The 22,750-nt window shown below is 34.5% G+C and overlaps 1 protein-coding gene across 1 annotated transcript in view; it reads left to right on the top strand.

Moving 5' to 3' along the window:
* LOC115215439 (dynein heavy chain 5, axonemal-like) overlaps positions 1 to 22,750 on the top strand; it is a 370,977-nt gene that overhangs the window by 236,250 nt on the left and 111,977 nt on the right. Inside the window, exons 39-43 of the mRNA XM_036506013.1 lie at positions 971 to 1,087; positions 5,070 to 5,210; positions 11,254 to 11,364; positions 13,951 to 14,073; positions 20,908 to 21,150. Of these exons, the coding sequence (XP_036361906.1) occupies positions 971 to 1,087; positions 5,070 to 5,210; positions 11,254 to 11,364; positions 13,951 to 14,073; positions 20,908 to 21,150 (735 nt within the window). The remainder of the gene's footprint in view (positions 1 to 970; positions 1,088 to 5,069; positions 5,211 to 11,253; positions 11,365 to 13,950; positions 14,074 to 20,907; positions 21,151 to 22,750) is intronic.

Here is a 22,750-nt window from a genome sequence, read left to right as displayed (position 1 = left end):
ACATATACACACACATACATATATACATACATTTATACGATGGGCTTCTTTCAGTTTCCGTCTACGAAATCCACTCACAAGGCCCGAGGCTATAGTAGGGGACACTTGCCCAAGGTGCCACACAGTGGGACTGAACCCATCACCATGTAGTTGGTAAACAAGCTACTTACCACACAACCACTCCCGCGTCTATGTGTCTAACTAGTTGACAACTAGTGTTAGCTTTGTACTTCAACAAACAGAGTGTCTGATGCCAGAGCAACAAAGCAATATCATTGTGATTTCATAATGCTAACAGGAAATTATCTTTTATTTATTGTTATACTTGGGGATGGCCATATTTTGCCAATTAAACACACACACACACACTATACATTTGGTCTTCACTTCAGCTTTATTATAATTATTTTAGTTTCTTTGTCAAAGGTCTTTCATCATCTTCAGTGAATCTATATCCTGCAAGTCTCTTCCTGTTCTGCTCATTCTATTTAAATAATAATGATAGTAATAATAAAGTTGAAGTGAAGATCAAATATATATATATATATAAATTATGAATTAGAGATAAAACCACTATTATGCAACTCAAACAGTGATAGATATAAACCAATACATAAATAACAAATTTTATATATATATAAATTTTTTTTATTGTTTTTTAAATATATAACTTATAACTAGATCTCAAAAAGTATAAAAGGAATGATAAATATATAAGTAAAAACACTACGTACGTTTCATGGCTACAATTAAATTCAAATTAGAATTAAGTTTAAATTCAATTGAAATAAATTCAAATTAAGATTATAGTCAATCTTCAGGTTAATGATAATAGTTTGGAAAAATATGACCCTCTCCAATATATAACAATATCTGTTTCAACACACAATTTCACATCAAGTGTCTTTAAAAAAAATACATAATCATAATTTTTATTTATTTCTTCAAAATTTCTGTTTAAATCTTTTAGCTTGAGATATTTTGGAAAGAAAGCTTTTCGATACCATTGCCACCCGTCACAGAATCACAAACAATATTTGAATATGTTGTGTCTGATAAAGGAATGTGGGAACATTGGTCTGAGAGGGTAAGTAAGTCAGGCTTGCAAGAACAATATTTCATCTTATTCAACATAAGACATATTTTCAGAAGCATATGACGCATGCATGATAGAACTATATGTTAAAGTTTATCCAAAGAAGAACTTGAGCTCAGACCCTAATGACAATATCAATGAGGTGAAAAGCTTCATAAGATAAACATAACAGTCAGTTGAATATAACTAACTCTGGTACTGGTATTTATTTAATGATCTTAGAACAGAAGTGGAATGACATACTCTGGCAAAATCTAAGCACAGCAAAATGAGTGCTCCACTTGTGATGACTAAACATCTATTCTGGAATAGGTACCACTTTTTCACATGATTAAAAATAATACATAATGAAGTGGTAGAATTAACCAAGATACTAGAGTTATGTTGAATTTATTGCAGCATTTAATTTCATCTTCCTACATCTTATTCAATCAAATTCAATCTTTTTTGAATAACAGTTATGTAATACAGTTCTATATTTAAGAGATAAGGAATTATGTGCATTATTTACATTATTTACATTATTTACATTCAATGGATATTTGTCCTCATCTTGTTTGTTGTTAACAAGTTTCGGCTGATATACTCTCCAGCCTTCTTCGTGTGTCTTGGGGAAATTTTGAATCTCAGTTCTCATTCCTAAGGTATTTTCGATGTTATTATTATTATTATTATTATTATTATTATTGTTCAACTCACTGCTTGGAATCAAGCTTGGAATCTTGGGGTTAGTAGCCCATGCTCTTAACCACTACGCCACATATAATGGTCTGTTAAGCAACAACTGCCCCAAAAGTATACTATCCACTCCAATTATGAAGAAGAGTGAGGATGGGACCAATAAACTCTCCACAGTCTGTCTACGTTGTGTCAAAGGCCTCTCCGAAAAGATACAAATGATATGCAGCCCATATGACACCAGGACAGTATTCAAGAGTAATACAACACTTTCCAAATATCTCCTTCGAGTAAAACCACCAATAGAGGAGAATATGACCAAAGACTGCGTGTACTCCATCCCATGCAGCTGTGGTAGGTTATACAAAGGTAAAACATGCCGCACCCTCAAAATAAGAGTAGACCAACATTGCAAAGCTGTGACATGAGGAGATATTGATAAGTTGGGTATAGCTGATCATGTATGGAAAAATAGAGACCACCTCCCCCTGTGGGGTGAAGTTCAAATAATAGACAGAGAACACTACGGGAAAATAAGAACACTAAAAGAAGCAGCACATATGCTAGGACACAACAACCTCCTAAGCAGACCGAGTGCAGTTATGAAGGAAGGATAGAAAAAATATTAGATTTATAAGCCCTAAAATTCACTTAATAATTGCCCACGAGCATATGGCATAGTGGTTAAGAGCACAGGCTACTAACCCCAAGATTCTGAATTTGATTCCAAGCAGTGACCTGAACAACAACAACAACAACATTGAAGGTTTTAGTGGAATATACTGTAGGAATTCTTAAATTCTTTATAACCAACCATGGCTTCATCAATGGAAACTTTCCTGTATAGATTATATAAGTAAGAAAAACTACACTAGATAAAGTTTTGTTCCTGTCTAAAAATAGTTCTTTGAGTTTTATCAATAAAACAAACTTACGTTTAAATTTTTTTATCCAAGTTCGATAATTAGTACAAGTCTCTGGTTCAGCATGGATCCTAATATATTGTTGAACATATTTCCATTAAAATGTCAAAGGGTTTCCTCTCATCTTCATTTATGACTCATCATTCATGAACATGATATTCCATTTATCTTCTGCTTATTTGTTTTTTCAGCTTATAATTCTCCATTCTCCATAAATATATAGTGTAAAGTATATTTGAAAATACTATTTCTGTGTTCTGTCTGGGACTTGATTAAATCAGGAATCCTAATCAGTAGGCTACATGACTAGGACAATTGACAAAAAGGGAAATGGTCAAAAGATATAGGGCTTCAGTATTGAATATAGAAATAAGCCATGCTAGACCAAACAGTGTTGCCTAGCAATTAGGCATAGCACCAAACAGCCACCCAACTAGGGTCACAGGTGAAGCCATGGGAAGCAGCATGGTGGATGTGTAATCTCAATAAAAAAGTCCTCCACTGACTAATGGCAACATTTACATAATGCTGGACAGAGGTCAATGACCACAGTCATCAAGTTTCTGTTATATTACTGTTAGCATTTGTAGACTCAGTGACCATGGATGCTATTACCCAATAAAAATGTAATCCAAGTCACTTCAACCGGATGATATCTGTATAATTTCTGGCCCTGGCACCAGTCCTGAAAACTGGATGGATATATTTTTATTACAAACTTCACTAAATGGTGTCATTTTCTTTCTAAAATGTTTCTCTTCAGTTTCATTTTTATTAATACTCTCAACATCAGAAATCCTTTCTACTATAGGCTCAAGGCCTGAAATTTTGCGGGAGGGAGCCAGTCGATTTGATGAACCCCAGTATGCAACTGGTACTTAATTTATCGACCCCAAAAGGATGAAAGATAAAGTTGACCTCAACGGAATTTGAACTCAGAACATACCGAAATACCGCTAAGCATTTCGTCCAGTGTGCTAACGATTCTGCCAGCTCACCATGTGTTATTGTAACAGTAGAAGCAAACTTTCCTGTATGATAGTTACAAGGTGGTATCAAAAGGTTCCTGAATTAGTTCTGTAGCATAGCACTGACTTTCATGAGGCAGTGTGCCGAGTGACATAGTTATGTTTACTTTGCAAGTTGTGAAATTTGTGTTATTATGATCGTGTGTATGCTGAAGTCTATGATTTTATGTCATGGACAAAATGTTGGGACAAAGAGCCAACATGAAATTTTGTGTTAAACTTAGGAAGTCTGCTGCAGAGACATTGAGCATGCTTCAACAAGCTTATGGCGATGAGGCAATGGGCTGTACACAATGTTTTAAGTGGCACAGGTGCTTCAAAAGTAGAAGAACATCTCTGGAAGATGATGAGTGGTCTGGAAGACCTACCATGAGCATCATCTATGGAAATGTGGTATTGTGTATTGAGAATTTGCTCCCCAGGGCCAGACTGTCAATTAAGGGTTCTACTGTGACGTTTTGAAGCATTTGAGGGAAGACATTTGACAAAAGTGATTGGGTCTGTGGAGCATGAAGAATTTGGTTCTTTATGGTGACAACGCATCATCACTGAGCTCTCCTCGCTTGTGAGTTTCTCGCCAAAAACAACATGGTATCACTTCTACACTTGTCCTATTGGCCAGATTTAGCCCCTGTGCACTTCCATCTCTTCTCCAAGATGAAAATTACAGCTTAAAGGTCGCCATTTTAACACTGTTGTCAAGATTCAGATTCTAAAAGTGGCAGAAATGCTGGAATAGTATACTGTTGTTCAAGGTGACTATTTCAAAGGAGATGATGTTAAAACTTAGGTAAATAAGTTATTTTTTATTAAATATAACTAGTTCGGGAACCTTTTGATACTACCTCGTAGGAACACTAGACAATCTCAATGAAATATTATAAATGCTTGAACAATTACAGCAGATAAAATTTGTTGTACTATTCTGAACTGGGTTTTGTTGATGTTTGTGAAGGCACATGGCTCAGTGGTTAGAGCGTCGAGCTTACGATCGTGAGGTTGTGAGCTCGAATCCCGGACCGGGCTGCGTGTTGTGTTCTCGAGCAAGGCACTTTATTTCACGTTGCTCCAGTTCACTCTGCTGTAGAAATGAGTTGCGACGTCACTGGTGCCAAGCTGTATTGACTTTTGTTTTTCCCTTGGTTAACACTGGTGGCGTGGAGAGGGGAGGCTGGTATGCATGGGCGACTGCTGGCCTTCCATAAACAACCTTGCCCGGACTTGTGTCTAGGAGGGTAACTTTCTAGGTGCAATCCTTTTTTTTGTTGATGTTTGATAATTTAATAATTTCTATTCTCCACTGTCAAGTCTACATGTTATGTTGGGTTGTTTTGTTTTTGATAGATAACTCAATACGTATACCCTAAGGATTCTACTCCAGACTACACAACAATCTTAATTCCAAACATTGACAATGTACGCACTGATTTCCTTATCCATTTGGTTGCAAAGCAATGTAAAGCAGTTTTATTGATTGGAGAACAGGTAAGAATGAATCAATTATACTTTTATCTGTATTTACCACACTGACTCCTTTATCATACTGATACATACACTTTAATGCACTGATTTGTATCACATATTGTACCTTTACATTGTTGTAATTTTACATAAAATTATGAGCTACGGGTGTAAGGGATTAGCTCTGAGATTTGAAAGTGATATAAGATGAATTCATCCTGGCTTGTATGCTAGTTTTATTGTCATTATTATTTAATACAAAAGAGATCATTATTATCATTTAGTTGGAGTTCTACTGTGATGTTTTGAATCATTTGAGAGAGGACATTTGACGAAAGAGACTGGGTTTGTGGAGCATGAAGAATTTGGTTCTTCCTGATGAAAATGCATCATCACTGAGCTCTCCAGATAGTATTTGAGAACAGATTTATGGTTTTAATATAATGCTTGTATGATAACAGGAAAAAACTGTATCTTTAGGAAAATAACAAAAACATAAAGCTGAATTATCAATTTAGTAATTTCATCCAATAAAACCACCATAAGCATCAATAACTGACTCTGTGCAGGGTCGAAATCATTTACAAGCTCAGATTAAGTGGTCCTTGTTTGTATTGGACACAACTTGAACTATGGCAGCTTTCGAAGAATCTTTGGTGCTATGGGCGTGCCCATTGACATTTTTCTCAATGATGCCCTATAAATAGTAGTCCAGTTGATTGAGATCTATAGAATTAGGAGGCTAAGTGTAGGGGGGTGATGTAATCATGCAAATTGTTGGCCATCCATTCTTGTGTCATTTGAGCCTTGTGTGATGGTGCAGAATCTTAAGACCTTCCATTGCATATGCTGTTGACCCAAGGTTTAACAACTTTATCCAGAACCTCAATATATGCAGCAGCATTCATCCTAAGGCCTTGTGGAAAAAAAGTGAGGAGGCATCACATATCCTTCATTGCTTAACAACACCCAAAACCATGAAACTTGCAGGAAATTTTGTTTGCATTACTCTTGGAACCTCAGAAGGGTCTGCACATAGCCATCTGTCATTTCTTCTGTTAGCTTTCTGGTCCTGTTCAAAGTTTTTCTCATCTGAGAAAAACCAAATCTCACCATCTTCTAGTGGATATTTAAGTTTGTTCAGAAGTCGTTTGGATCTGATTAAACAGTTTTCTTTTTTTTTTTCTGGCATGAATTGACCTCTCCTCATCGTGTAAGATTTGTTTCTGATGTCTTCGTGCACAACATTTCTGATTGTTTTTTTCTGACACACAAAATTTTTTTGCAATTGACCTCATTGATTTTTCTGGATTATCTTCAATGTTTTGCTAAACTTCCTAAATAAATTCAAGTGTCCTGATAGCATCAGAGTGTTGGGAATGTTTTTCATGCTTTGATACCAGTAATACATCTCCATCCTCTTTCTCTAACTCATACCGAATCTTGTGAACAAAAGATCTTACAAAATTTCTAAATCACCATGCTCAGCTTTCAAAGCCACAATCACAGCATGCCTTTTCATTTCATCATCATCATCATCATCGTTTAACGTCCGCTTTCCATGCTAACATGGGTTGGACGATTTTGACTGAGGGCTGGCGAACCAGATGGCTGCACCAGACTCCCATCTTGATCTAGCAGAGTTTCTACAGCTGGATGCCCTTCCTAACGTCAACCACTCCGAGAGTGTAGTGGGTGCTTTTACATGCCACCGACATGGGGGCCAGTCAGGCGGTACCGGCAATGACCTTGCTCAAATGTTTTTACAAGTGCCAGTAAGGCGACGCTGGTAACAATCATTAGTAAAAATAGAACCTGTCCTTGTCATTTTCTGAAACTGAAGTTCAATAAAAATTATTAAAATAAAATGACTAAAAATGCATGTGTCCTCAAATATTGTCCACACTCTGTATATTATATGTTATGTGTCGTTATATATATCCTTATGTTTTGCATTTGTCTCATAAAGTTTAACGAAACAGTTTGAAGTTTTATCCAACGGTGTTTCTACTCTCTTGACATTGTTAGTTGTTCTGTTTATCTTTTATATTTGAAAGTTGATTCTGCATTTCTTTATTTTATCTCCATGTAATAAAATGCAATGCTGTTTTAGTTTTTCTCATCTGGCATTTTTGCATAACATTAAGGTAAAAAAAAGCACTTGTAGCTCATATGATCGTAATGATGCACAGCAGTCAATGTATTGTTTGCAACCATCTCTGCAGAGAGATCATGTGTGATCCATTTTCGAAACTTTGTCACTTTACCAATTCTTTTCAGTTTGTGAAGAATAGCTGTATGGCTCACATTGAAGCCGGTGCTTAGTTTCTAAACTGTAACAGCTGGGTTTACTTCAGTGGTAACTTTCAATATATCAGGATTTAATACCCTTGGATGCCTCTCTTGATTCATCCAACAGGTGGTAGTCTTCATTCCTGACTCATGGAAACCATCTTCTGCATGTTCTGTCAGTCACTATGCCATCACCGTAAGTCTTTTGGAGTGATTTTGCTGCTACACCTGCACTGTTGCCTTATTGTAATTCCTAAAGAATAAAGTGATGAATATGTTCTTTGATCGGAGTCAACATGGGTCCAATACAACAACTTCACTTATGATACAATTGACGAAATGTGAAAGAAAATGAAAGAAAATTATATACAAACGATTTTGCCATATTTTAAAACAGAACTGAGAAGTTAAACACTTTAAGATTTAAGTAGATATTTACTTAAAAGGAAACAAAACAGAATTTCTTTACTACCTGATATATATACATATATATTTATATATGATGAATAAAAAATATATGCATATATATTTTTCTATATATATATATATAACATAAGAGGGATCAGCCATCTGAATGTGGCTAGGGTCAGGGCGGGGTGGTGGGGGTGTTACTGATGCATTTAGCCCCAGGCGAACATCGACGTCACCAGAAGAGCTGACACCATCTCGGTGTCCTTGCCAGCCAGCAAAGGGAGATCAACCTCCCCGAAGATACGGATACTACACACGGACCGGTTTCGAGGTTACTGCCTCTTGTCAACGTATGGTAAGCACCGCTCTTCGTTGAGGGACTTCCTCTGCAGGCTGGATATATATAGATTTTCACAGTAACCACAGTCACTGGTGTAGAAAATCTGTTCGAAAACAATAATAAATCTCTGGGCGAGATATAAACAGTAACTGCTCTATAACATAAGAGGGATCAGCCATCCTTATAATATAGGCATGCACATATATATATTATTATTATAGAAACACAGAAAAAAATGGAGATAAGATTAATAAAAATTTATTAATACATTGACCAGACATACAATTGTTTAATAAATTATTCATGCATTAATAGATATATTAATAAATTTTTATTAATCTTATCTCCATCTTCTCTCTTGGTTTATATATATATATATATATATATATATATATATATGTGCGTGTGTGTGTGTGTGTGTCATTATTCAGTTTTATTTCAAGATTTCTTACCAATAGAGAAAGAGCTGGTTTCTAACTGAGATCCAAGGCTCCTTCATTGGAATTTCAACAACATCACCAGTGTATTTTTTGTATGTATGTATGTATGTATGTGTGTGTGGTGTGTGTGTGTGTGTGTGTGTGTGTGTGTGTGTGTATGTGTGTGTGTGTGCGTGCAGATTTGTATGTTTTGTTTTATGTATGTATTTTCATGCATAGCTGCATGTCTTGACATGCTCATATATATAATTAAATGATAAACTTCTAGATAGTTCCAGTGATGGCTTGGATTTGTAATCTTCAAATCAGCTTTCTCCCTTCTGGTTTCGAGAAGCCTATGTTCTTGATATTGGTATTTAGGGAGTGTGTTACATATCTCAGCATCCCAATAATTACAGGTATAAACCTGAACTTATGATCTGGATAGTTTGGATAGAATAATGGTATGTATGCATGTATGTATGTATGTATGTATGTATATATGTATGTATGTATGTATGTATGTACGTATGTATGTATGCATGTATGTATGTATGATTGGGTGTGTAAGAAATAGAGGGGGAGGGAGGGAGGTTACTATGAGAGTTTGTAGAATATTGTGAAGTATAGCATTTGTATATAAGCTGGGGGATGCATTTATGTGTGTTCAAGACTTTTCTTGTTCAAGTTTGTAGTGGTTGTATCGTGATGATGCCAAAAAACACATAATTTAGATAAAATTCCACAGAATTTATTCTCATTCTCATATTGTATATGCAGATACAAATGGATTTGTTACCTTGAAACATATTGAAATAGTAGTAATAGAGGTGATCTCACAACTCAAAAACTGTTCCATTAATTTTTATTCCTACATTTTATTTAAATGTTTTAAGTGATAGAATTGCTGTATTTTCATCAAATGATAGTTAGTTGAAAACCAGTATTAGTATTTAATATTCTCCATGAAGATTGTGCTGATTTGGTCTTGTGATGTGGAGGGATGCCAACAGCTTCAGAAAGAAGTACTGATCTCTAAAAGTGGATGGAATTCATGGAAGAGAGAGACCTAGGAAGACATGGGATGAAGTGCTGAAGGAGAACCTCAGTCTGCTGAACATTTCAGACAAGATGATAAAGGACTGAGATACCTGGCACCTTGATGTACTCAAGAAAATCTGTTCTCCACAGCAAAGGTGTTACGGTCACATCCCTTGGTGAAAGGATTGGCCTGCAAGAGTCTTGTGCTGGTGCCACATAAAAAGCACTTACACCAGCACCATGTAAAAGCACATGTGCTGGTGCCACTTTGTAAGTATCCTGCACACACTGTAAAGTGGTTGGCGTTAGGAAGGGCATTCAGCCATGGAAACCAAACCGAATCAGACTGGAACCTGGTGAAGCTCTCTTGTTTGCCGGCTCTGGTCAAACTGTCCAACCCATGCCAACATGGAAAACAGATGTTAAAGGATGATGATTATAATATATGTTCACACCAATAGTATCAGGACACTTTTCATTAACCTTCATAGTCCAATGGAGTGTGCTGATCTTTGCTTTCTGCAACATCAGGCAATTGTGAGACAAATATCTACCTCAGTAAACTGCTTTTCTGTCACTGGTAGAATTGTACTCCTATAAAACACACATCACTTTCACAATGCTGCTGCTTATATGGTAAGTTGTTCATAAAATCTGCTATTTTAGAGTTAACTATCTTGGTTACAGACTTAACACACTGCTGGAGAGGGGGCATAAACCACCAACTTCTCAGTTTGTTGGCTCCTTCTCTAATCACTGGACAATTTTTTCTCCTTCTCACCTGTAGTATTACAGGTTCTTAACTGATCTGTATGATGACAGACTTCCTTGACCCTTTCATGAATTCATTCAAAAACATGAGGCTAAAAGAAAAACTACACATTATTCATTCTAATTCTGTTATCTCATCACTTCTCTCTAATTATCCATCTGAGAGGCAACCACCAGTTGATAAATTCTGATATCACATTTTGTGTTTTTACGAGCAATTCTTAATTTTACATCCTCTCAGTTAATCCTACTGATAGTCAGTGTCATTTATCTGTTTAACACTCATTTAATTTATGAAAGTATACAACTTCTTGGTTAATTAATCATTTCATTGATTCAGTTGCTGTTTCCCAAGGCTGTATATTCAGAGTGAACTTATAAGTCACTGCAATATTTCTACTTATAAATATAGTATCTTAATTTTCATTGCTTTTTATTATTATTATTATCATCCTTATTGTGTCACTGGTGTTTCTGTCTTGAATTATTTTTGATATATTCCTCCCAGTAATATTCATTAACTTTCTCCAAACCTTTATTTTAACTGCAACGAGACCATGTATATCGAGTCCCTTTTTCAGGTGAAAATATAAATGCTACTATTAAATGCAACTTTCCCTTTTGTTCGGCACATTGTGTTGTCATTAAAATTACTGTACACCTGATACTGTTCCTAAAATTACACATTGACAAGAAAATATTTTTCTAAATGATCAGTTTCTCAGAAATAACCTGGAAAATTATTACTTGTTTTGAATTTTGATATCTCTAAAATAGTTTCATTTGTTCTCAGGGAACTGCGAAGACTGTCATGGTGCAAGCCTATTGCAGTAAATACAATCCAGAAGAACACCTTTTCAAGAGTTTTAGCTTTTCCAGTGCTTCAACTCCATTAATGTTTCAAGTAAGCTGGAATTTTTTTGTTTTTATTATTAAAAAAAACAAAAAACAGAAGTTGGGGTGGTTTATTGCCTATTTAAATGCCTGTTGAAACTACAACACAGCTTCAGATGTAATTTTATTATATAATAACTAACTCAGTTGAAGAGCTCTTCTTTCCTTGGCAGCTCATAAATGTCACTCATTAGATACAAACTGTAGAATTTAGAGTATTCAATTAGCACCTTACCACATCATTCTTGCACATGGTTTTGTTAGATATTAGCATGTTATTTGATATAAAAAATTCTCAACAAAATATAATAGCAGTTAGCATATTCACATTTGAATTTGCTGAAATATACTAAGAATGAATATGTATTTCATTGTTTTGATTCTCACTGTTCTTTGTGTACATGATGATTTGTTATCAGTTTGGCATGCATCAATAAATAATTTGTTGATTTCTATAAACAAATGCACTCGCTCTTGTTTAGATTCAGTGATCAGAAGGTAATTTTGACTAAAGAGATGCAACAAGGTTGAAACACCGCAGTGTCTCACAGTCACCTTATGTCAATGAATCCAGAAGGTGTTCTCTGAAGAGAAAATACTACAGCAGTTAGCATAATTACGATTGATTCTGCGAGATATATTAAGAATAAATATGTCATTGTGTGTGTTTATCTATCTGTCTGTCAGTCTGTCCATCCATCCATCCATCCGTCCGTCCATCCGTCCGTCCGTCCGTCCACCCACCTTTTTGTACTGAAGGCAGTGTCATTAAATACTGAGTTGACATTATTTCTTGCCAAGAATGTAGTTAATTACTGTGATTCTAAATGGCCAAATGAAATGGTATACAGTATTGTTGTACTCCTTTTCTTCTGAGTTGAAGTTCTGCTAAGTTCAACTTTGCATTTCATCCTTCTAGCATTGACAAAATAAGGAACTGCCAAGCTCTGATGTTGTTCTTTCAAAATACCTGGTCTTAAAATTATTGTTTACTTGATGTGATGAATTTCCAGGAATAGTAAAAAGTTTGATTAAATGGCAAACATCATTTAGTTCGCTCCTTCTAGTTCTGACTTCAAATCATGCCAACGTTGACTTTACTGTTCATGCTGCGAAAGACATTTATTTAATTAACTATCAAGTAATACAATAAATTTCATTCTATTTATTCTTTTCTTACCAGGGAACAATTCTCTTTACTCTACTTAAAATATTTCAGCAGCTGATTTTACTGATATTTATTCTGGTTGATTATTAAAACCTTGAACAAAGTATTTACTGAGATTAAGTTTAAAGTAGCAATTATTTTGAATTAGACCAGAATCTAGTCTTTGATAGAGATGAAATAGTGCTGTAGTTTGTATTGTAATAATCAGCTTTTGTGTTAGTTTTTTTTTGTTTGTTTTTGGGGTTTTTCTTTCTTTTTTTTTTCAAAATTAATAAGCTGTGAAGTTGAGGCTGATATTGTTTAACAGTTCTTTTGCATGATATTGAGCTGGTAGTTTGTTTGAGGAGGTTATGCATTGTCCCCAGAATTGGTGACTTAATAAAACAAAATGAAGGATGTCCAGTTCTATCATAAGCTGGTGTTAAGAATACTAATGTTTCAGGTGATGTCCTTCAAAAGAACAGATCTGTCTGCAAGAACTGAGCTAAATATAAGAATAGAGCAGTAGCGAGATTAATTTCATAATAGCATGTTTTAGATTTAAATAATCGAAAGAAGGCTCCATGCATAAGTCTCTAATGATTGTTTGTGTGACCAATCATGATGCTGAAATACTTTGTCAAGTCAGGCATTTGGATTTACATGGGATACTGAGCTCATATCCAATCGTATTGCACAATAGAGCACCAAAAGTGGCAGATTAAAAATGCTCGTTTGAGCCCCTTTTTGTTAATGAATAACATGAGGTTTTACATTTTAATTCAGAGGGGAGATTTTGTTTTCAAGAAGCTAAGTTACACTAATTTTGTTCCTGCTGAAGCACATGTAACCAAGTTTGACTGAGTTGAAAAGCGAACTATGTATGATGTCCTACAGATGGCAGTTTTTGTGGTGTATTAATCTGGTTCACTGTATAGTTTTATTTAACAGAAGAATAAAGTGTTGCTGTTAATTGAAAGCTCGTTTCAGGTATTATTTCCACTGTTTTATATGCAACTCATGAGAAGCAAAGATTTGTAATAAGAGGGCCAGAGACACATCCTTCCAGCTTAAGAGCTAACTATAAAAACAGGATTAATTAGATGATGTAAATTCAATCAATTTTCACCTAGAATTGTTATGGATTATACAACAAGCATAAAATGGGTAAATTTCTTTAATTTTAGCAAGATGTTTAGCATAATCTCTGACAGAATGAGACAAAAGCAGAAGATATTGGTCATGTAATGGTTGAGTACAACTATGGAACTTTGATAGAATTTAGAGTAAAAAATATTTTATTTTGTGTCAGTTCATATATTGTGTCATCTAATAATGCACAATAGTAAAACTTGAGAAATATTATGTGGTATTAAATGTGAGGTTCTTGGAAGGTCTCACCAACGATCACTAAGATGAACTAAAGAACATTAAAAATTCCTTTTTCAGCGTACTATGGAAAGTTATGTGGAAAAAAGAATGGGTACAACATATGGCCCCCCAGCTGGAAAAAGACTCACTATATTTATTGATGACATCAATATGCCTATTATCAATGAGTGGGGTGATCAGGTAATATAAAATTTTAATGTTTTATAATAACTCTTGCCCTATCTTCAGAGTGCACTTCTGACTATTTTACATGTCACTTTTTTGAAAATTTATTTATAAACATATCGTTCGGTCATTTAAACACTATAAATTTCAACTAGTCTGTTTTTATAATACAAGATAAATCATTTAATTCTTCTTTTCCCTATTCTGCAATTGTTGTGATTGATTTATGAGTTTGAACAAAATAATTTGAAACTTTTTAAATGAATTAAAAAAATATTCATCACATCTATTATAATACTTATATATGAAACTGTAGCATTAAATAAATTTTTTAATAAGTGTTTCAAATCATTAACTTTACATAGCTCAACACATAATCAACTCATCTCAAGCAATATTCAATTGAAATTAATGTGTTGATGTATCTCAGGCAACATGATTAGATTTTAGTATGGTAACAGAGTGATGCCCTTAGTAGGATAGGTAGGGAAGAAGATGGTAGAAAAAAAATACGATAAAATAAAATAGGAAACACACAATTAAAGGAGGAAAATGAAATACAATAAAATAAAGTAAAACAATATGAAATATAACAAAAATAGTAGATTAAAAGTTTAATTTTTTGCATTAGATTTATGGATATAGAAATATTTTAAAAGTTCACAAATATAAAATCTTTAATGGTTTGTGGACATAAAAGTTTTAATAGTTTAAGGATGTATAAAAGGTTTATGGATATACAAGTAGGTATAAAAGTAGATAGGAAGATAAATAGACAGACAATAGGTCAAGAGATAGACAGAGAGGCCAATTGGTAGGTGGATATATAACTAGATAGATGGATTGACAGGTAGATATATATATATATATAGACAGACAGACATACAGACAGACAGACAGATTGTTCAGTAGGTAGAGAGAAAGATAGACTGTTCATCCTGTAAATGGCATGTAACCTGGGGTGAATCTTGTTGATGAATGTTATAGCTTATTAAGTGAGCGCTTTTGAATTGATGATTCTTCATCAGACTTTTTAATCTTTACTTTTGAGTTGGTTAGTTTTACATTCTTTCATGATTAAAGATCCTGGAAGTGGTAGATGTGTTTCCATGGTTCCAGCTCATTTCAGTGGTTCAGGTTAGGAGCTTGCTTCTTAATAAAGTGTGCCTCTATAATCCTGAGGCTAATTGCATCCTTCCCCACTTGCTATTGTGCAGGTGGAGTAATCCCCATCACAGTGTTGGTGGTATTGGAACATAGTATTGGACAATATGGCCATGTAGAGATGTTCCTTCACACTAAGGTGAAGATGTCTTCTGGCCAATGGTATGCCAGGCGAGCTGGCAGAAATGTTAGCACGCCGGGCGAAATGTTTAGCAGTATTTCGTCTGCCACTACGTTGTGAGTTCAAATTCTGCCAAGGTCGACTTTGCCTTTCATCCTTTCGGGGTCGATTAGATAAGTACCAGTTATGCACTGGGGTCGATATAATCGACTTAATCCGTTTGTCTGTCCGTGTTTGTCCCCTCTGTGTTTAGCCCCTTGTGGGTAGTAAAGAAATAGATATGCATGCCACAGCAGAAAATAAGGATTAAAAACGTTTGAAGAAGCATCACCAATTCAAAAGTGCTCAGTAAATAAGATATAACACCTACCAACAAAGCTCACACCAGGTCACACACCATGCATAGAGTAAACTATCTATCATTCTATCTATTACTGAACTATCTATCTGTCTATCTACTAATCTATCTATCTGTCATCTTTTGCTCAATCTATCTGTCTACCTAACTATCTCCCTATCTAACTGACTGTTTATCTACTCTCTATATACTTGTGTAGCCATAAACCTGTTATACATCCTTAAAGTTATAAACTTTTATATCCACAAATCTTTAAGGCTTTTATATTTTTCTTTTATTCTTTTATTTTTTCTTTGTTTTAGTCACTTGACTGTGGCTGTGCTGAAGCACTGCCTTGAAGGGTTTTAGTCGATCAAATCAATCCCAGGACTTATTTCTTGAGCCTAGTACTGATTCTATCAGTCTCTTTCGCCAAATCACTAAGTTACAAGGATGTAAACACAACAACATTGGTTATCAAGCAGTGATAGGGGAAGTCAAACACAGACACAAAGACACACACACAGATATATACATACACATATATACATACATACATATATACATACACACACATACACACACACACACACACACACATATATATATATAACATACAAAAAGGGTGAAATATGATTAATTTAATAAAATTAATAAATTTCACCTAGTAGTTTTATCGGTATGGAAAAGACCATATTTGGTAAGGATTATATTAATTTTTGGTATGTGGTTTTGAGCAACCTGTTGCAATTAACCCTTTATTATAATTAATATATCATCATCATCATCATCATCATCATCGTTTAACGTCCGTTTTCCATGCTAGCATGGGTTGGACGGTTCGACCGGGGATCTGGGAAGCCAGAAGGCTGCACCAGGCTCCGGTCTTATCTGGCAAAGTTTCTACAGCTGGATGCCCTTCCTAACGCCAACCACTCTGAGAGTGTAGTAAATATATATATATTATACATACATACATATATATATATATATATATATATATATATATAAAGTTAATCCAAACAAGAAAATAACAAAAAAACACAACAACGTGAAGATGTGGAACAAATATAGTATTATTGGACGCTCAGGAAAGAAGGAAAGAAGGAGGGTTTAACGTTTCGAGCGGAGCTCTTCATCGGAAACATAGGAGAATGAAAGATCCAGAGAAGGGAAGACAGAGGAAAAAAAATCGCCAATGGTACACACGAGGTCACATTTTGAAAATATATATGTAGGCTTCTTTCACTTTCGTCTGCCGAATCCACTCACAAGGCTTTGGTCAGCCCTAGGCCATAGTAGAAGACACTTGCCCAAGGTGTCATGCAGTGGGACTGAACCCAGAGCCATGTGGTAGGGAAGCAAGCTTCTTAACTCACAGCTGCAGCTGTGCCTATTTGTGAACTTTTAAAAAATGTTTCTATCCATGTACCTATTACAGAAAATTAAACCTCCTTCTACTCCACTACTTTTCATTATATCTTATATTGTTTTACTTTATTTTATTTTGTCTTATTTTATTTTCTCTCATCTTCCTCCCTATCTGTCCTACTAACAATATTACACTGTTATCATACTAGAATAATGTGAAATTATGACATTGTTACAATTTTCATAATGACTACTCTTAGAGTGGTTGGCATTAGGAAGGGCATCCAGCTGCAGAAACTCTGCCAGATCAAGATTGGAGCCTGGTGCAGCCATCTGGTTCACCAGCCCTCAGTCTAAATCGTCCAACCCATGCTAGCATGGAAAGCGGACGTTAAACGATGATGATGATGAATCTTCATATAACTAACTTTGTTTCAAAAAGTTATAGTATTAATAACAGCTACTAATACTAGACAAATAGAAAATTATCTCCTCACATCTCCAAAATAGGGAATATCCACCATGTGCATAAATGCATTTAATCCTTAAAGTAGTTCTCTACTTAAGCTGCTAGGACAGCAGCAACATCTACAACAAATCACACTCAGCTGTCTTGATAAAGGGAATGGGATATCTGCATCGAGGATAATGTATTCCTGGATATAATCTCTATATATATAAAGCTGAAGTTGTCTGTGTATAGCAGGCTTGGTAGCCTTCAACTAACACTGTCTCCTCCGAGACCCTGCGGCGCAAGTTGACCAAAATAGAGTATGATAGAAGAAGGCTTGCTCTTCCTTCCGTAGAAGAAAAAATTCAAATCGGACCATGTTAACACCAAAAATTATTTACATCAAAAAGGTGCTTTTTTTCTATGAAAATCCCTACTTTTTACGATTTTTTGACTGCTGTGTCACCTTTTTTTGGTGTATTTCAACCAAAAAAACGTTCACTTAAAGAGAATAACAAGCTACATAATGCAAAATTTTCACTTTTGAAAAATTCCAATTTTAAAGGCTCGAAACAAACCCGAGCAATGCTGGGCAATACTGCTAGTATAACCTTAAACACAAGTTAGCAATCATTGAGGCTAACCATTAATCATGCTGAGATCACTTCAGTATCATAGTTTACAAACACATTGCGACTATGCGTAAGTCTAACTAATTATAAATACGTTTTTAATGTGTTTCTTTTTTCATTTAATGCAAGTTTATCCACCAATTTTATTTTGAAATTTTAATTGATCAGTTGAAATCAGTTTTTGGTCAGATATCAAAATTTTTACCCTACACTCACTGGTAAATCTAAGCAGGATTTACAAAGAATCTCTGGAGACCATGCTCTTTTGGTCAAATGACTTCAACTGAAGTAGGAATAGCTTCCTTTGGAAGATTTGTTATATAGGCTTTGTACATGTGCTTGTAGATAAGTATTTTCTATATAGAAATTCCTATTTAGACTAAATATAAGCTTACTCAATTCAATTGTAGTTAGACTTCCATGTGAGAAATGACACTTTGATTTTAGAATTGGGCTGAGAATTGTTAGATAAGTTAAACATGGCAGTGGCTTTAAGTTAATGCTCTGTATTAAGCACATGCTCTTGACTTTCATTCTACTAAATCTTCCAATATGGTTTGTCTGTGTAAAAGAGACATAATTTTTCCTGCTTTTAATGTATTTGATTGTTAATGCAATCTACATTAACTTTCATAGTGGCTTGCAGTAAAAAGGATACCACTATGCTAGCATGGGGAAAATGGATATAAGCAATTTGTTATGATTTAGATATCTTTATTATTGCTTGCTTGCAAATCCATTTTATTAGAATATTCATTCTAATGTCTGTTTGCATTGCAATAGAGTATGGAGTATAACCGAAATAGGAATAGCTCAGTTGGTGTGATGTATTGATATACATTCAAGTAAGACTATATACAATTTTATTATGTGTAAGCAAGGCACATGTCATGGGTGAATATTCAATGAAGACAGAAGGAATTAAAATAAAATGTCAACAAAAGAGCTTATCACCCCAAGACAATATGTTAAAATATTTTGACAACAAAATGATTTACTTATAAATATATATATATATATGATAGGATGGACACTGAGAATGGAAATGGATGTGTGTGTGTATATATATATATATATATATATATATACATAATTATAATTAGGGTTCAGCTAACTGCTTCACCACATACCGAAATTAGAAAAAGGAGTTAGAAATTCCTTTCCTGCTACTATAAGAATCTCCATGATGGTAAACATACTTTTTTATGAAGGTAAAGAGAAAAACAATGAATCAACATGACCAGGATTAATTATATACGCGTTTTGAGATTAAAGTAATTTGAATTTTACTTACTTCTCTCTTCAGTATAATATTTCCCATTTTTTAATAAAATTTGAAAGTATTATACTGAAGAGAGAAGTAAGTAAAATTCAAATTGCTTTATTCTCAAAACGCATATATAATTAATCCTGGTCATGTTGATTCATTGTTTTTCTCTTTACCTTCGTAAAAAAAGTATGTTTACCGTCATGGAGATTCTTATAGTAGCAGGAAAGGAATTTAAAACCCATTTTTCTGTGCTGGCAAACTTTACACATATCTGTTGTACCACAAATTACAATCTAATTTAAATCTTGTCTATGAGATCCAACATCCAGAGAATCTGATTTTATTTATACTAATATATCAATTAAGTACAAACAATTAAGGGAACTATTTTGCTCTCTTTGCTAACAATAATCATGGGAAAATCCTCAGGGTTAACTTGACATACCATACTTTATATGTTGAAGGATACCAGCTAATTTAGGACCTTATATTTTATGCCATGCACAAGGGAAGTATTTTGCTGTCCTTGGTAATAATAATCAGGAAAATCCTCAGATTGACTTGACATACCACACTATATATGTTGAAGGGTACCAGCTAATTTAGGACCTTATATTTTGTTCTGAAAAAGATTTTAAAAAATATAATGTATAAACTTACTTTTGATGAAGCAGTGCTTATAGCACTCTCTTGTTATGAGACAAGGAGATTTTAATAGCTGCCTGATGTTCATTCTGTTAATATTCACTTTGAAATCTTTTAGATTAGTTTTTGTTGGAATGACAATAAATATTAATGAAATTCATGGAAATAAGGATAGATCCAGAAGCAACAACCAGGTAATGTGTTTGGGGTGGCACTATGGAAAGATTGAAATACACTGAGATAATACAAAGACAAGGACAAATACATTAAATGAGTTTAGGCACAAACAGATAACAGTCAGCAAATTCAACAGAACAAATAATAATACTGTAATAGCGTAAACAAAGGAAGTCCATGCACAAGTGGTTATTGAGTATTATTGAATGACAATCTGCATGCAAAAGATATTTTATTTCTTTATGGTATAAGAAAGATGGGGAAGCACAATAACATAAGCAATTAGTCTTTTTCAAATAAAATCTGTCACTCAGGTTTAATTCTTGGTAGTAGTTATTTCATATGGTCTATAAATGGCTTTGAGAGAACTTTGAGTATCACAACTTTTACTCCCTAGTCACGGGAGTATGACTGATCTCAAAAGGTTGCTCAAGCAATTAACCCCATTAATTTTATTGAATAATTCAGAATTTATTTTTTAGGATCAGAATGTAAGTGTTCCAAATGTAATCTTAGCTGAGTTGTGTCTATCATTAGCAGTTATATTGGTCTGGGTTATTTTCTGGCTCTGAAAACAAACCCAGTATTCTTGATGCATGCATAACTATGTAATGAAAATATAATTAATGTAATTATAATATTTCTAATATAGAAGTTGGAATCTGTTTTTGGTATTTATAGGTCACAAATGAAATTACTCGGCAAATGATAGAAATGAATGGATTCTATAACCTTGAAAAACCTGGAGAATTTACAACAATTACTGATATCCAGTTGTTGGCTGCAATGATTCATCCTGGAGGAGGCCGAAATGATATTCCTCAGAGACTCAAACGTCAGTTCTCTATCTTTAACTGTACTCTGCCTTCAAACAATTCTGTTGATCAAATTTTTCAAACTATTGGTTGTGGACATTTTTGCAAGGTACAGACATTTTACAACACTTTTAAATGCTTTGTATTTGTTGCCAAACTTTTTTCCTCTGACTATCTTTAAATTTAGTAAATAGAAAAGTTCTCCTCTTAAGTATTAACACTCACCACTACTTTTCTAACAGCAAAATATATTTAACCCTTTTGTTACTGTATTTATTTTGAGATGCTCTGTGTTTCTTTCAATTACTTTTAGATATAACAAAGAATTTAGTAAAATAGCTTAGTTATCATTTAGCTAGTGTTAGGAACATAAATTGTGACTAAGGTTTGGTGGAAGATTTTAATTCAAAACTCATGAAAACAAGACATTTGTACTCAGAGCCAGAGCCAGTTTCAGCCAGGTTGGTAACAAAAGGGTTAATGGGTTGCTTTCTGTTTTTTTTTTTCTTTTACTTTCTGACTTTTTATTCATTTTTGCTGAGATACAATTTACTAGTTTCCATGGATTCCAGTTTTTTTTGTTTTATTTTAAATACATATTAATATATCATCATTTTGTGTCCGTTTTCCATGCTGGCATGGGTTAGACAATTTGATAGGAACTAGAAAGCTGGAGAGCAGTACCAGGCTTCAGTCTGATTTGGCATGATCTCTACAGCTGGATACCCTTCCTAACACCAACCAATCCAAGAGTATAGTGGGTGACTGTTACACATCACCAGCACTGGCTATGACTATGATTTCACTTGGCTTGACATGTCTTTTCAAGTAGAGCAAATTGCCAAAGGTCTCAATCACTTGTCATTACCTCCAAAGATCATGCTTCACCACCTCATGCCATGTCTTCCTGGTCTACCTCTTCCACAAATTCCCACTACAGTTAGAGATCAGCACTTCTTTACACAGCTGTCCTCATCATGCATATGCATCACAACACCATGCCAGCCAGTTTTCTCTCTTGCCCACTACATCTGATGCCTCTTATGCCCAATATATCTCTCAAGATGCTTACACTCTCTTGTAGATGCACACTGATATTGCCCATCCAGTGAAGCATACTAGCTTCATTTCTTTCAAGCTTTCACATGTCCTCTGCAGTCACAGCCATTGTTTCACTTGGAATCTGCCTTTCACTCTGGGGAAGAGGCCCTCTATTATCAACAAAAGTAGAAGTTCTCTGAATTTTGCCCAGCCTATTCTTATCCTAGCTGCTATGCTCTTGGAGCTCCCACCTCCACTACTGACATGGTCATACAGATAATGTAAGCTAACGACTATTTCTAAGTGTCTCTCCTGGCATTTGACGAAGTCTATTTTCTCTTCATTTGTAGTGTTTATTTTACTCATATATCTGCCAGACACAAAGACTACTTTCTCTGTTAACCTTCCTCTGATATTGCTAACTATTCTCCTTAGCTAAAAGGAATGTTATGCTCAGTTTTAGAAGTGTAATTTATTATAGTTAACAGGTGTTGGATCACAAACTTATATGAAGTGAAAACGAAAACAATTCCTATCTTTCTTTGGTTAAATAGTAACAAAAATTATTTGAATTAACTAAATTGAAAATCATCACTCCACCTGAACTCATGTTAGGACGGTAATAGTGGTGGAGATAATGATATTTTTTATTAAACTGGAAAATTTAT

This window comes from Octopus sinensis, linkage group LG9 (genome assembly GCF_006345805.1).
Source record: "Octopus sinensis linkage group LG9, ASM634580v1, whole genome shotgun sequence".
In the NCBI taxonomy this organism is placed as follows: Eukaryota; Metazoa; Mollusca; class Cephalopoda; order Octopoda; family Octopodidae; genus Octopus; species Octopus sinensis.
Note: the sequence above shows the minus strand (reverse complement) of the source record. Positions and strands in the feature narration are given on the sequence as shown.